The 16,544-nt window shown below is 43.5% G+C and overlaps 3 protein-coding genes across 4 annotated transcripts; 1 reads left to right on the forward strand and 2 right to left on the reverse strand.

Moving 5' to 3' along the window:
* Positions 1-813: 813 nt before the first annotated feature.
* LOC123087873 (transcription initiation factor TFIID subunit 14b) lies at positions 814-4,416 on the forward strand. The gene is made up of 7 exons (XM_044509995.1): positions 814-1,120; positions 2,499-2,581; positions 2,726-2,947; positions 3,021-3,208; positions 3,289-3,413; positions 3,891-3,969; positions 4,077-4,416. The coding sequence occupies exons 1-7, from the start codon at positions 923-925 to the stop codon at positions 4,103-4,105; spliced, it is 924 nt and encodes a 307-aa protein (XP_044365930.1). The 5' UTR covers positions 814-922; the 3' UTR covers positions 4,106-4,416.
* A 1,182-nt stretch (positions 4,417-5,598) lies between these two features.
* LOC123087874 (mitochondrial metalloendopeptidase OMA1) lies at positions 5,599-9,607 on the reverse strand. The gene is made up of 4 exons (XM_044509996.1): positions 8,429-9,607; positions 8,253-8,341; positions 7,458-7,668; positions 5,599-6,029 (listed from the first exon to the last, which is right to left on the reverse strand). Exons 1-4 carry the CDS (start codon positions 9,317-9,319, stop codon positions 6,006-6,008), a joined length of 1,215 nt encoding a protein of 404 aa, XP_044365931.1. The 5' UTR covers positions 9,320-9,607; the 3' UTR covers positions 5,599-6,005.
* A 933-nt stretch (positions 9,608-10,540) lies between these two features.
* LOC123087875 (uncharacterized) lies at positions 10,541-15,278 on the reverse strand. Of its 2 annotated transcripts, none has more exons than XM_044509998.1 (5): positions 14,959-15,278; positions 12,744-13,597; positions 12,569-12,657; positions 11,711-11,954; positions 10,541-10,996 (listed from the first exon to the last, which is right to left on the reverse strand). In XM_044509998.1, the coding sequence occupies exons 1-4, from the start codon at positions 15,104-15,106 to the stop codon at positions 11,741-11,743; spliced, it is 1,305 nt and encodes a 434-aa protein (XP_044365933.1). In that variant the 5' UTR covers positions 15,107-15,278; the 3' UTR covers positions 10,541-10,996; positions 11,711-11,740. The 2 variants fall into 2 exon arrangements, with proteins under 2 accessions (XP_044365933.1, XP_044365932.1); XM_044509997.1 differs by having other exon boundaries at positions 10,541-10,981; positions 14,959-15,277.
* Between the last annotated feature and the right edge of the window lie 1,266 nt (positions 15,279-16,544).

A 16,544-nucleotide genomic window follows, 5' to 3' on the forward strand; every position in this document is an offset into this window, starting at 1 on the left:
CGACACACACGTGGTCGCAGAAAAGGTGATGACTGTGCGTGAGAAGGTCGATGAGATTCTCTTTTAGGTTGAGCTTCACAGCTTGCTCGCACGTTTGGAGAGGGTTAGCCCTGGATCTGGAAAGAAGATTGTGGAGGAGGCCCTCAGAAGCCAAACAAAGAAGTGTGACGCCACGGGAAAGGCGCCCGCAGCTGCTTGATGATTCCTTGGATTCTCGTGGTGCGTGTGGTCTTCAGCGGATTCTCTCGCCGGGGATTTCTTTTGCGGTGTAGCAGTGGGTTGGTGGTCGTTGCGTGTTGTGGGGATTGGTGGGTGTTGCTGATCATGCAAGAAGGTTCATAGGGGTTAATGTATGTGCGCATGTGCGTTTGTGCTATGACATAAAGAAAGAAAATAGAGAAGCCTGAGGATCGGTGCTATTATTACAAAAGAAAAACAAACAGAAATGAACTTTTTCCTTAGGAAACAGAAGTAACCTATATTGTGTTTCGGTGCAATATTTTTGAGGCAATGTGTTTCAGTGCATTTGCCTGCCCTATTTTTTCAAAAAAAAATTGAGCAACGGCCCTATTTTTTCAGAGACAGAGCTAATGCTTACTGGGCCTATAGGCTATAAATGATACACCAAAGCCCAGTCGAGCGAGGCAACTCACTCTATGCACCGGGCCCGTGCGAACTAATGTGTACTGCCCATTTCGCAGCCCAACACGCCACGTACGATCCCTAGGATCGTCTCAAAAAAAAAAACCGTACGATCCTAGGTTCTTTTTTTCTCCAGAACGCCCAGCGTGCCGAACCCAACTCGACCAGACCGACCGACCGACCGATCCGAACCAAACCAAACCACCTTCTCGTCGTGTCCATCCCCACCGCCGCGGCGGACTGACGGACCCGAGCTCCACCCCCAAACCCTCGCCGGCCGATGGAGCAGCCGCCGTCCTCGCCGCCGCCCCCCGCGGCGGCCACGGCCACGGCTGCGCCTACTCCCGCTCCCGCTTCCGCTCCCATTATCCTATCGGACTCGCCTCCTGCGGCCGCGGCGGGGGAGCCCGCGCTGACCGCCGCGCAGAAGGCGCTCCGCTCCAAGCCGGCGCGCGTCCCCGAGGACACCGACAAGAAGGTTCCCCTCCCTCGCCGACCTCGTCTATTCGATACGCGGTAGCTTCTGTACGGCGTGCTTGCCCCGCATTGGGGGCTGGGGAGCTAGGGTTTTGAGGGGCGTGTTCTGTGCCAGTAAGTAGCTAGGCCAAGTTGGATCTAGCGCATTACGCTGCATCATCGATAAGTAGTGTTCTCCAAAATTGAATGGGTGCTAGAATGCTCATTGTTGCGCTTGAAAATTGAATTGAACTGCTTGCGCGAAGTTGCATCGAGTTGTGCCGCCTGATAGTTTGATAGCTGAGCTTTGCCGTTACATGAAGTGATGGCAAATGTGTGCAAATGGACTTGTATTTGGAACGTTCGATATGTTCTGCTCTGTGCTTGTAATTGAGTTGATGAGTAATATGGCTTATGAGAGGCAGAATTGACCAGAGCGTGCAGGCCTACTTGATCCAAAGACATTAGGCATCCGTCAGTAATAAACTGCAAAATGAATGATGCTAGGATGTTTGCTACTGCAATTGAGAAACGACCAGAACGGGATCCAACATAAAGTTCTATTTAACTGCTGCGCTAAGTTTCGGGCTGTGTAATCTGATAGTGTGTTTGATAAATGTGTGCCGTTTTCTTAACCGGGCTGTCATGTAGGTTTGTTCTGCTCATTCTCATGATTTAAGTTGATGAGGGTTGAGAGAATGGGCCGGAATATTTAGGCATTTAACCAAGTGAGTGCCTTTTGTTTGGCAGAGGATCCTTCTTGTCATGCTAGTTGCTAGTATGTCTTTGCGTAGAACAACATCTTAGCCTCCAATATAAAGGTTACCTGCTTCCTAGGCATGAAGAGTGTGTTAAGAACTAAGCATTTACCGGGGCACATCTTACAGTTATGCAAAGGCTCCTCTATGATGTTTGATGGTTCACACGATAGGATTCAATTTTGGCACATTTCATCCGTTGTGGTTTTCATAGTTAAATGCTAGACCTTATTGTCCTTCAAGCTGTAATGACTTTCTGATTAACTCTTAGCAAGACCACTTCAAAAAGCTCTAGAATAGTTTGGCATGTCACTGAGCGAGTAACTTGTGTTTGGTAAAGAATTCTTGTGTCATGCTAATTGCTACCATCTCCTTGCATAGAACAACGGCAGATTATCCTACAGTATGGTGTCCTAATACAAAATATCACCTTATTCCTATGCATGAAAAGCAGGGCAAGAACTAAGCATTCGTTAAAGTGCATCTTCCAGTTTTCTAGAGACTCAAGTATGATGTTTGATTAATCACACAATATGATTGGATGTTGCACATTTCATCCATCGTTATTTTGATGATTAGACATTATTGATATGTAATCTATAATGATTTTCTGATTAACCATTGCCAAAATCCCTTGAACAGAATAAGAAGCTCAAGGATGTGGAAATCAGTTTTCCAATTGTCTATGGGACGATTTCATTTTGGCTTGGCAAAAAAGCAAGCGAGTAAGCATTTGCTTAACAGAAACTTATTTTTGTTAATTTCTTGAATCAAAATTTTACAACTTCAAACTGTAAATACAGTGTCATATTTTTATGTTCTTACCTGTAGCGAAAATTATCTGAAGAAAAACTGTTTTTCCCTTCTAGGTACAACTCTCACAAATGGACCGTGTACATCCGTTCTGCAACAAATGAGGATTTGAGTGTCATAGTTAAGCGTGTAGTGTTTCAGCTTCACCCAAGTTTCACTAATCCAACAAGAGTTGTAGAGCAACCACCTTTTGAGTTGTCCGAATCTGGATGGGGAGAGTTTGAGATTGCAATAACACTTTATTTTCACAGTGATGTCTGTGAGAAGCGTTTGGACTTGTAAGTGCTGAAGTTCTTTTCTTAACAGATTTTTTTTTTGGGAGCGAATACGTAGGTGATAGAATCTGTGCAGGTTTCATCAACTTAAGCTGTATCCGGAAGAGGATGCCGGACCTCAATCAACAAAAAAACCTGTTGTAGTGGAAACATATGATGAAGTTGTCTTCCCTGAGCCTACTGAGGCCTTCTTCCTGAGAGTCCAAAATCATCCTGCTGCTACTGTGCCCAGGCTACCTCCTGGTATGACATTGTCTTCTCCAGGTATGTGGCTTGCTGGCTTGTACTTCGTATTTTCGTAGTGGGAAATGATAAAGTAGCATCTTAATCTTTAAATCATCTAGGCCCTATGGAACTTATGCCACATGATAAGAAGCGTTTTGACACGAAGGATCATTCTTTGAGCCAGTGGTTCTCGAACTTCTCTGAAGCTGATGAACTATTAAAACTGGCGGCTGCTCGTCAGCAGGTGAGATTTACAGCTACCAGCATTTGTCCTTATTTCTGAGATGTATATTATAGTTGGCAATGCAGATATATTCTAGCCATACATGTAAGGTTCACTGCTGTAGAGACTTATAAATTGAGTTTCCTCATATGAATTTCAGTCAGTGAATGTGTTTTAGGATAAGCTGTGTGCCAGTAATAGAAAACCCAGTGTCCAGTAGAGGAATTATTTATTCGTTCCAATATGCATATCCTTGTCGTAACACTGGTAATATTTCGCTCTTGGTGTCACTTCCATAGAGATGCCACACTAGGAATGTTTGGGACCTTCAAACCACGTGGCCGTTCTGGTGTCTTTTATTCCATTTTGCTTGTTTAGTTACACGGTGTTGCATATAATGGTTTACATACAAACCTGATAGAATATGCGTAGACATGAACAGTTAGTCATGGAAAACAGCATCCTGTGATTTGAATCGTTCCCTTTTTGTTCCTCCAGGTGCAGGCTCACATCGCTAAGCTGAGAAGGCAGCTAAGTATGATAGAGGGAATGCCCCAGCAGTCCAGAGTCATCCCTGGTCAGTAAAGTTAACTCCTTTTTTTCCGGATTAGCAGTGACCACATTTGTAAATCGTGCGCTGAAGGGTTTGAATCGATGACGAGCTTCACAATGTTTTATGTCCAGGTCCTGGTCAACAGTTTGGGCATGGCTAATGGAACGGTAGCTGCTGTAAGGAGGATGCTGAAACCTGACAACAACTCGCTAACAGAATGTGATGAATGTGTCTTCATTGACGTCTTAAGCTCGCAATTGATGTTTAGTGCTGGGCAGTGTGCATAAAGCGCAATCTATGGATTGTACCGCCTTTGTGCATTTTGAAATCAACGGGAGCATGCTATATTGTGTACCTGCCTTAAGTTATCACCCTCTCTGTTCCTATTCTTTTATGTTCCAGTAGAAGCATAGCACAGGGGGTGCAAAATCCATTTTGCTAACATAGTGGAATGCGCCTTGCTTTGTGTCAGTACCAGCAAGTGTTCATTTCCAAAATCATTTAACAGTTAAATGAAGAGACGCTGGTCTGACCGTTAGTTGAAGTGGATACATATTAGAACATCTGGCGCTGAACAAGTCTTAACAAGTTTCTTTTAGGGGAATGCCATACGGCACACTTTATTACTCCCTCCGTTTGGAATTACTTGTCTCGGAAATGGATGTATCTAGAACTAAAATACGTCTAGATACATCCATTTCTGCGACAAGTAATTCCGAACGGAGGGAGTACTTCAAAAGAGTTCCATCGTTTATTAGCGTATTCAAATAAAGTGTGTCTTGCAATGTTGTGCGCCACCATGTTGGCCTCCTGTGGGCAATGCTGAAATGAATCGAAACAAAATTTCAATGATCCCATTGCAAGCTTGCATAAGGTCTGAGAACTAGTAGCATTCATCTTTCATTGACCAAGAGGCAGCCAAAAGATCCGGAAATGCAAAACATGGCCCAAAATAGCGTGTTCCGTGGGTTGCAAATCGTCTCACCGTGATTATTTCCTGCACGATGGACCTCAACACAGCTCTCCCTATTTTAACTTTTCAGCTACTTGCTGTACCTATTGTGCTAAGAAAAAAGCTAGTTGCTCTACCATTAGAGCATTATCAACCATGGGTGCAACCTTGTAGAAGCATGAACATAGACCATGGATCATAAATGTCATCAGCATTGGGTTAAAATCATCCTCACTGGTCCCTCCCAACTCTTGAGAACCTACATCACCAACAGGATTTCCACTCGCTTGGTAGATACTCCCTCCGTTTCTAAATACAAGACTTTTTAGCGATATCAATATGGATTACATACGGATGTATATAAACGGATTTAGAGTGTAGATTCACTCATTTTGCTCCGTAGATAGTCCGTATTGGAATCTCTACAAAGTCTTATATTTAGGAACGGAGGGAGTAGTAGCCATGGCCGACAAATTTTGTCCTATGGAAAATATATTCTCAACACAACAAAATTTACCAGCATCATGGTACAAGAAAATAAAAAGGCTTTTCTACATCTGAAACCGCTTCTAAAACCGTGAACAGAGAAGTAAACAACAGCCCACCAAATTAACACAATACGTCCTGTCAACTCGTGCGCATCTGCAAGATTTCTGCGCCATAATAAGAGCGAGACCGATGCTCGTTCATGCTTGAACAGGTTCTAGTTTGTAACCAGAATGCTGAATAGTGAAACATGCAACTGCCAAATGCAGGTACAGTGATGAATACTTTGTGAAACATCCAACTGCCGGATGCAGGTACAGAGACGAAAATTTTGTGGCTGGGTGGGCTCAAGAACCAATTTCACTTCTCAACAGCACATTGAACTAAGCAGACTTGCAATGCCTTCTTCGCTACAGGATTTAGTGGGATAAAACATGGAAGGGCACGTGTTCTATCGCACCTTGCGTTGCAAGACGGTAATAAATTGTAACCGGGCAAACCAAATGTGTGTAAAATAGTTCTGGACAATCCAGCTGCTATTGCAATTGCCTATTGGAGGCACCTCATAGAGGACAAACGTTCTTGATGCTTGCTCGCCACACACAATCTTGACCCCACTGAGCTATGCACCTGTAGCAGAATGAGTCTGCAGAAGCAAGCAGTACATTTGGTCAGAAAATTCAAGAGGGAAAAAACTCTAGTCTCTTCCAAACTTTTAAGTGTTTTCTTGAAGCCTATAGGATTAACACATCGAAACAAAGACAATTTGCAGAACTGAAACAGAACAAGGAAGGGTGTGTTTCTGAATAAATTTTGCATGACAACACAATGGTATAGTGATAGTTCTTACTTTGTTTTCCACTGTGCTTGTATGCCAGCCTACTATCAAAGTTTTAAATAGCGGGCTATGGCAAATAGCGACCGAAGCGTTACCACGCTAAATCAGTGCTATAGCGCGCTAAATGGTGCTAAGCGGCTTAGCGTGATGCCCATCCAAACGCTATAGCGCCGAGATAGCGCACTAATTTTTAAAACTATGGCTACTAGATAAGCAATTATGTCATCCCAACAGTACAAAATGATTTGCCATACATTTTTTGTGGACATCCCAACATGCATGCAGGCATGACTCTTCCCTGCTAGTTCCTGGTTACTTGCGCGGTAGTTTTACAAACCCTATATGAAGTGTAATCCAGCATCAGTAACAAAACATCTACAGATTTGCCTGAGTCCCTAGTTGTGAGTGTTGCTTCATGCAAATCTATGTGGTTGTCCTATACTTGACGTCTGTTCTCATACCTATTCCAATTGATTATTTGCCCTTATAGTGATTAGTCAAATTCTTGTGCTTATATTGTCCATTTGATCATAGTTCTGGCACTAGCAATGTAAAATAAAGTGTTATCTTGTAGCAATTGAAGGATGGATAATACTCAATTTTCCATTGCTAGTGTTTGGCTAGCTTTCAGAAGCCTAATGAAATGTGAAACAAAGATCAACTTACAACATACTTGTAGGGCAAGAATATCGAAAGGATGATAAACAAATGGAAACGATGTTTGCGCAGGATTAGATCTCAGGATAACAGCTCTAGGGGGCACATACCAGCATACATGCGTAATAGCTTGATGCACAGGGAAATTTATTTTGAACACCCACCAACAAAGGTAAACTAACCAACAAAGTCCTTGTAGTGCAAAAAGCAGCATCTTAGTATGACAAAGATCTTAGCTTGATGCACAGGGAAATTTATTTTGAACACCCACCAACAAAGGTAAACTAACCAACAAAGTCCTTGTAGTGCAAAAAGCAGCATCTTAGTATGACAAAGATAGCAATTAGAGTGGAAGGTTCATAACCAGAGTAAAGACTGGAGCATATCATATTTAAGCAATCATGTAGTTTCCTCATACAAAGGTGACGATGGATCAAGAAGCTGCTCTCACACAGATAGTAATAACAGAAATGGATCATTTTTTCTATTAAATCACCAATGACGCAACTAAACCCCTGCTCTGGGAATCAGGGTCTATTCGTACTCAGATGAACTGAGGCTAAGACAGCATGAACTAACCTCTGGTGCCTTGGCCGACATAACTTCTCTATATAATTCCAGTGCCTCATCCATGACCTTTGCCCTAGATAAAAGCCGTGCTCTTTTCTTCCCCGAAGGATGATATATGTCATTCCCTACTAGCTTCTCAGCAGCCACAGGGGCTATGCGTGGATCGAAACCAGCAGCAGCCATTATCAGCATTCCCATGCGATCTGCCTCTATCTCCAGCCTACATAGGAAACATCATGAGGATTGAGGAGCACTTCTATCATGAAATATTCACATAGAAGAGATAACGTAAAACAGGATAGAGAACTGTAGACCAAGTAAATTAATTCAGAGATGACTCCCATGAAGGGCATACGTTGAACTTCAGCATAGTCTACTGAGCATAGCATAACATAGAGTTTGGCTAACCAGCAAGTTCCCATCGGGACAAGACCAGTAGCTTATGCTCTGATGTAGATGGCCAAAAAGCTAAAACTTACTCAATCGGTCGCTACTTGCCTTAGAAAGACATTACCGATCATATAAATCCTTGATTGCATCACATGCAGAATTAGATTTGTATGAGTGGTTTTGGCTAGTTAGGCTTGGGCATTTGTGTTGATAGCAAGAGTAAATAATCTAGACTTGGATGAATGATTTTCGAGCTTTCAAAGTTAACATGAACTTCTTTAAGGGCTATCACTGCATATGAACTACTATGTCAACTGAATTTTCTTTGGGGATGCCATGGCACCCAGGGTACCCCACACTACATCTGCCAATGGGAATCACCACCAACAATCTGAAATACATAATTGAATATACCTTCTTACGAAGTACACCTTGAGGGGATAAGGACACCACTTCTTGTAGATGATTAACTCCGACCAGTGCCTGGCAACCAGGTGCGCAATCTACAGAAAGGAGGCAACAATGGCAGCTTAAATACACCGAAAAAAGACCCGAAAGCACACATGAATCCATTGATCGAGGAGACCTACCTCATGCGCAAGAACAGCAGCAATTTCAGCATCCGTCTCCAAACGATTGAGCAATCCAGTGAACACTAAAATCTTGCCATTGGACCACGACACTGCACAGGCATGCCCATCGTTTTTCATAACAAACACCTCCCAGTCGAGCCCGTCGAGGTGCGTTATCTGTGGCTGCGATCCGCATGACCTGCTGCCCTGTTTCTTGCTCTCAATTGCATGCCTCTTCTTGATGTCAAGGCCGCGCTGAACAGCGGGGAGAAGTTGTGCCGTGATAAGATTGACACGGACACTGTCTGGGTGGAGCGGGCTAATGAACGTGGATGGGTAGTTCCTCTTGAACATGGAAAAGCAGGACTCGCCATAGTCGCGGTCGTCTAGGGGAGAGCGAATGACATAGTGGTTCCGATTGGTATACGGCACGGTCTCAAGGCGAAAATAGGGGGTGCGACTTGTGTATGGTACGCGGACTAGGTAGGTGTGGTAGACAACTGAATACAAGACGTTGACGCAAGCTGCCGCTGCGGCGACCTTGCACCACCACCAAAAGGAGCTCACCCACCGGGCCGAAGCGCTGAAGTAGTGCTTGATGCTGCTGCGGTGCAGGCGTCCCTGGGTTGGGGATGAGAGCTCCCCACGCCATGGGGTGGTGTGGTGGTGTCGATGGAGCAGCGCCGCCTGCGCCAATGCAGGCGGTCGACCGCTCTGCTTGATGATGCCGTGGAACAGACGGCGTTGGGTCGTGCCCGGCGCCTCCTCCGCCGCACGCCATGGGAAGGTGTAGTGGCGCCGATGGAGGAGGGGCGCCGGTGCGGCAAGCGCGGTGGGCTGAGATGAGATTTCCCCACGGAACAGCGAGCGCCGCAGGAGGCGGAGGCGGAAAGCGGCGGCCTTGTTCATCTCCGCGATTTGGCGTTCCCCGGCGGCTGGCGCGGATGCGGAGCGGAGCAGTGGGGCGGATGGGAGGGCTGCGGCGGCGGCGGTGCTGAGGGGCAAGGGGGCGGGCGGGAGCCCTGGCGGCGGCGGCGGTGCGGCAACCGGCGGGGGAGCCGCCAGTCGTCGCCGGGCCGCACGGGGCGCAGGGGAGAGCAGTTCCTGGATCGAGCCGCCAGAACGGATCAAGGGCGCTACTATTTCTCGCTAGTCGCACCAGCACACGGGCCAGCCCAATAGGAGGGACGTTTAGGCAACGGTTTTCCTTTATTTTTTTATTAGTTGATTGATTTTTCTTACACCCCTCAAAAAGGATATATACTAGAATATATATTAGAGACACATGATAGATTTTTTAAATAAAAAATTTAATTTAAAATGCGACAACGTATTTTCAAAGTGCTTTACACATTTGTAAAAACATATTATGTATTTAAGAGCTATTCTTCATGCATTAGACATGTTTTCTTTTTTCAAAAAATCATGCTGCATTCAGAAATAATTCTGGGTTGTATTTTTTTTTGTAGTTTAATTGGAAACTGTTCACAGAATATTAGGAAATATTTGTCATGCATTAAGAAATATTCATAGTGTACTTTTTAATGTTTATCATGCATTTAAAAAAATGTTTACAGTGTAGTTAAATATCTTCATCGCACATTAAAAAGTGTTCATGGGATTTAAAAAATATTTGTACCATTCAAAATATATGTTCATACCACTTAAAAAATATTTGCGCGTGAAAAGCTTTTCATGAAAATTTGAGAAAATGTTAATGAAATGTAAAAAAGTGTACATAAAATTTCCTGTAAAATATTCATGATATATAAAAAAACATTTGCACATGAAAAGTTGTTCATGACGATTTTAGAAAATGTTAATGAAATGTAAAAAGATTGTTTGAGGGTTTCCTCACCACTATGTATCGGATCGGCCGTTTGTGGCTTTATTTATAAAAGGGGGTGAAAGCCTGTTTTGAGAATCACGGCATGGAGGTGGTAAGGCATGGCCTCGGCATTTGGGTCCTACAAGTGATAAGTTCTCAACACAAGTTGCCGTGAATGAACAACAAATCTACCGTCACCGCACTATTATGTACCCTGGAATGTGCAGGATCAGCCCGAATTTCTTTGCCTTCGACATGATGAACTAGTAATGAGTAATGCATGCATTGCAGGTAAGCACCGGTTCGGATGTTTTATATGCATTCTCTGTTCAAACAAGCTATAGATTAACAGTGTTTGCTAAAACTCGTGCGCGTCCACAAGATGTCTGCGCCATAATAAGATCGAGACCAATACTCGGTCATGCTTGAACAATTTCTAGTTTGTAACCAGAATACTGAATGGTGAAACATGCAAGTGCCGAATGCAGGTACAGAGATGAAAAATTTGCGGGTTGTGGGTGGGCTCAACAATCAATTTCACTTCTCAACAGCAGATTGACCTAAGCAGACTTGCAATGCCTTTTCAGCTACAGGATTTGATGGGATAAAACATGGAAGGGCACACAAAATAGTTCTAGACAATCCACCTGCTGATTGCTATTGCCATCGGAGGCATCTCACAAGAGGGCAAACGTTCTTCATGCTTGTTCGCCGCAATCTGAGCCAGCTGCAACAGGATGAATCTGCACAAGTGAGCACTACATTTGGTCAGGAAAATGATTCGGACAAGAGGAAATATCTGCCCCAAAACTCCCGGTTTCTGAGGAGTGCCTAAGAACAGAATAGGAATCTACAACATTGGCTAGCACTAATTCGAGAGGCAAAAAAAACTCTAGTCTCTTCTCCAAACTTTTAGTGCTTCCTTGAAGCCCGACGGGTTAACACATCAAAACAAGGACAAACTGCAGAACTGAAACAGAACAAGGATGTGTTTCTGAATAAATTTTGTATGACAACACAATGTTATAGTTATGGTTCTTACCTTGTTTTCCACTATGCTTGTATGCCGTCCCATGGCATGTATTACTAGGTAAGCAATATTGTCATCCCAACAGTACAAAATGATTTGCCTTAAACATGCAGGCATGGCTGCTCCTGCTAGTTCCTGGTTACTCTCGCACTAGTTTTCCAAACCAAAGTGTAATCTAGCATCGGTAACAAAAGATCTACAGATTTTCTGCTTCATGCAAATCTATGTGGTTGTCCTGTACTAGGCGCCTGTTCTCATACTAATTCCAATTGATTATTTGCTTATATTGTCTATTCGTTATATTTCTGGCACTAGCAATGGAAAACTTTGTTACCTTGTAGCTATTGAAGGATGGATAATACTTGATTTTCCATTGATAGTGTTTTTGGTTAGCATTTAGAAGCCTAAGACAGCCTGAAACACACATAGGAAGACTTCTTACTTTTAAACATTGCAGGCCGACCAACTGAATTTAAACCTCTGGTGCCTTGGCTGGCATAACTTCTCTATATAATTCCAGCGTCTCATCCATGACCTTCGCTCTAGATAAAAGCTGTGCTCTTTTCTTCCCTGAAGGATGATAAATGTCATTCCCTTGCTTCTCAAGTACCATAGGAGCTATGTGTGGATCGAAACCAGCAGCAGCCATTAGCAGCATTCCAATGTGATCTGCCTCTATCTCCATCCTAGATAGATAACATCGTCAGAAACGCTTCTAACATGAAATATTCTCATACGTTCGATAATGCAAAACAAGGCAGAGAACTGTAGACCAAGTAAATTAACTCAGAAACGACTCTCATGAAGGGGATAAATTGAACTTCACCGTACCGTAGCATAACAAAGAGTTTGACTAACCAGCAAGTTCCATCTAGACAAGATTGGTGGCTCATGTTCGAATGAAGATAGCCAAAAAGATACAATTTACTCAGTTAATCGCAACTTGCCTTAGAAAGCCATCTCTGTTGGAATTTAAACAGTTTGTAAATGAATAGGGGGGATATATAGCTGCTCCGCAACTCATTTTCCAACAATATAAATCCTTGAAATGCAGAATTATATTTGGATGACTGATTTTGCCTAGTTACGCTTGGGCATTTGTGTTAATGGCTATAGAAATCAGATTTGGATCAATTGGTTTGGAGGTTTCAAATTTAACATGATTTTCTTTATGAATATCACTGAATGCGTACTACGTTAATTAGATATTCTTTGGGGTTGCCATGGCACCAAGGGTACCCCAACTAGATCTGCCTATGGAAATCACCATGAAAAAGGTGAAATTGAGAAGTGAATATACCTTCTTAGGAAGTGCACCATGAGGGGAAAAGGGAACCACTTCTTGTAGACGATTGACTCTGATGAGTGCCTGGCAACCACGTGTGCAATCTACAGAAAGAGACAACAACGTCAGCATGAACACACTGAAAAAAGACCTGAAAGCACAAATGAACCTATTAATCCAGTAGAGCTACCTCATGCGAAAGAGCAGTAGCAATTTCAGCATCAGTCTTCAAATGGATGAGCAATCCAGTGAACACTATAATCTTGCCATGGGGCCACGAAATTGCACCAATGTGCCTATCATTTTTAACAACAATCACCTCCCAGACTAACCCATCAAGGTGCGATGTTTGTGGTTGTGATCTGCATAACTTGCCTTGTTTCTTGCTCTCAATTGCATGCCTGGCATCCAAGCTCACATCTTTGCAAGAGGATTCATGAACCAAGGCCACCTCATAGCTCTTGATGTCAAGGCCGCGCTGAACAGCACGGAGAAGTTGCGCTGTGATAAAATTGACACGGACACTGTCTGGGTGGAGCGGGCTAAGGAACCTGGAGGAGTGGTTCTTCCTAACAATTGCAAAACATGACTCGGCATACTCGCGGTCGTCTAGAGGGGAGCGGATGACAAGATGAGCCCGGTTGGTATAGGGCACTGTCTCAAGGTGAAAGAAGGGGGTGCGGCTGGTGTATGGAATCTGAACGAGATAGGTGTGGTAAACAAACGACCACATGATGTTGATGAAAGCTGCTGCTGCCGTGACCTTGCACAAAAACCAAAAGTAGCTACCAGATCTCGATGGGGCCGGAGTGCTGAAGTAGCGCCGAGGGAGACGGATGCCAGGGGGTTGAACATTGATCTTGATGTTGTTGCGGGGCCGTCCCTGAGTTGAAGCCGAGAACTCCCCACGCCATGGGATGGTGTGGTGGCGTCGATGGAGCAACGCCGCTTGTGCTAATGCAGGCAGTCGACCACTCTGCTTGATGATGTTGTGGAACATACGCCCTTGGATTGAGCCTAGCACCTCCGCACTGTAGTGGCAAGCTAGAGACAAGTAGGATGATCAATTGATGGCAACTTGATTTTTTTTGTTTATGTTCAATGCACCTTTATTTCAAAAGGTAAGCAGTGAAATATACTACCTCTGTAACAAAATACAGGACATTTTTGTTTCATGTACAATTGCTAAAAAAAGTCTTACATTTTGCTACAGAGGGAGTATGTATTTATGACATAACCGTTCCCAACGGCGGGTACTATCTAAACCACGTGATCAAATATGAATTCTCTTGTACATATTTTCCCGATTGTGTTAATCAAAAAAGACCTTTTTGGGAAGAATCAAACAAGACTTAACAAAAACATTGCACAGTTAATTTTGACACTTCTGCCTTACTACAAACACAGCAGGAGTCTCGTAGAAAAGGGAGAATAATAGGATTGTCGAATAAAGCAATCCTCCTTCCAGCACATATAATACTAGTATAATGCTGTTCCTTCTAATAATTGGAAATAAAAGTAATATACCAGACTTTTTCCTTAAATCTATAAAAACAAAAACAATGGTCTTATGCAGCTAACAAGGTGAAGATCTTCATTAGAACCTAGGGCAAGCAGAAAGTAGCATATGCATTGATGTTTAGTCACTATAACAGATAAAACAGTAAGCAAACAACCATCTTGCTGTAAAAAATCGATCTGACAAGATAAGCCACTTCACATTTTCTAAATTTCCGCACAGGTTTGAACACCAGAGAGAGGAAGGGGGAGGCTTTATGTCCTTCTATGCAGTACATCAAATAGTTATGCCGATCGCCGATTATATAAATAGAAGTAATATATGGGATTATCAGCACAGAAGATGCGTCCTTTCAACAATCAACTAGCACTAGCTTGCCCTTGAGCGCAATAGTTATCAGAGAAGAGAAATTACAGGTCCCGCTCTTTATACAGCAATAAAATTTTAAGAGAAGGCAGCTTAGCACACGGAGCACAGCATTACTGCACTGTGCCCTTCAGAGAAAGATTACGCTAGGTTACTACAAAAATATGGTTAGTGGTTACTTGCTTAGCATGTTTAACAATACAAAGTAGCTTCATTGCAATACGATAGAGGGGAGGGAAATGCTCAAGACAAGGTCTCACAAAGTCATTATGACTGCTGAACCACTAGATGTCAATAAGTGATAACAATACATCACTTGAACAAATTCTTCACAAATTTACAGGTCATTATTACTGTATTTGCAATAAAAGCTCAAACAGTTTATCTAAGTAAGAGCCTGGGAGTAGCAGTTATGGTCACTAGTTGACTAGATCTTGTTGAGTGACTACTAAACCTCTACTGTAAACAATGAAAGTCACAGATGTAATAACTTGACATGAAAGAAGATACTAAAAACTACCTTTGTATCCTTGCGCAGAAGGAGCTGAGGGTGTAACGGGCTGCCATGGTGCGGTGTAGTGGCGCCGAGGTAGCAGGGCTGCCCGTTGAGATGAGATTTCCCCAGTGCCCAGGAGCACCGAGCGGTGCAGGAGGCGGAGTATCGTCATATGGGCTCGACGCCGCCGCCCGAAATGCCAGGGGCGGCGATGGGGCAAGGCGGAGGCCGGAGCGAGGCGGTCGTGCGGATGCGGAGCAGAGCAGGACGGGGGCAGGCGGGAGGGCGGCGGCTGTGCTGAGGGGCAAGGCGGACGCGGAGGGAGGGGTGGGGGGCGGCGGCGGCCGGCGGGGGAGTCAGCCGTCGCGGGGCCGCACGGGGCGCAGCAGAGCAATCGACGAGAGGGGCCGCGCCGCGTGCGTGCGCAGGTCTTGGACCGAGGGCATTTCGCGGCCCAGTGGCAGGCGCGATCCAGCAGGGTGAAAGGCCCAAGAATAGCGGCATTCAGGCCCATGGAGGGGCGTTCAGGCAAGCATTTTCTTAAAGAATCATGTATTTTTCTAAAGCGTTTTGCACATTTGTAAAAAACTGATTGTGTACTTGAAAATTGTTCATCGTGTACGCAACAGGTATTTGAAAAGTGTTTTGCAACGGGTATAAAACTTCCAGAATGGTATCCCGTGATTTATCTGCCCATATTAGTATGATTTACCGGCCTAAAGGAATTCTAGAATTTTATTTGGTCAAAACAGATTGGCTTACCAAAGAAAATATAATTTTATTTGGCAAGTCGGTAAAAATCTGGGATGGTTAAGATGATTTCCAAAGAAATCGATGGAAAGAAAATTGAGATACGAGGGGGGAAACAAAAATGGAGAGAGGCGGGAACTTACTTAGGGTTGGACGAAGGATAAGGTGGGCCACAAAACTTATATTCTTTTTTTAACACAGTACAGATGCAGACGTTCATACATACGCACATAGACGTTGTCGTAGTCGGTGGGAACGTCTTCCCTCATTGAGTGCACATCGTTGGATGGCCTGAAATAAATTCAGAAAAATGCGAGCACCAGTATCAAGTCTAGAACCTAAACTCTGGTAGGTTGTGAATATCATTGTCCTTCTATGCATCAAACAACAGTTGGTTCGTACTTGTGTTCTTTTTAAGTAGGAGAGATTCATTGTGCATTTAAGAAATGTCTGTCTGTATTTATAAAGTGTTTATATTGTAGCTGAAAAATATTCGCAACATATTAAAAAAATTACCAAGCATTAATAATGTTCAAAGCTTATTAAAAATGCTCTCCATGTATTAAAAAATGTTTATCATGCATTTAAAAAAAGTTTGTAGTGTGGCTAAACACATTGTATTGCATGTGGGCCTACTAGGCCTTTTGCGGGCCTGAATCCTGGCTCATGGTTGGGTTTCTAGTCGTATTAAGGCCGTGGTGGCCTAGAAGTTGGCAATTTTTTTAATTTTTTTTCAGTTTTTTTTATTTTTTTTGCTTTATTTATTTACTTTTGTTTCTATTTACAGTTTTTCAGTGTTTCTTTTTTATTTTAGGTCACAAAAATTATAAACTTTTTGTTAGTGTCATTAGTTTAAATTT

Source organism: Triticum aestivum, chromosome 4A (genome assembly GCF_018294505.1).
Source record: "Triticum aestivum cultivar Chinese Spring chromosome 4A, IWGSC CS RefSeq v2.1, whole genome shotgun sequence".
In the NCBI taxonomy this organism is placed as follows: domain Eukaryota; kingdom Viridiplantae; phylum Streptophyta; class Magnoliopsida; order Poales; family Poaceae; genus Triticum; species Triticum aestivum.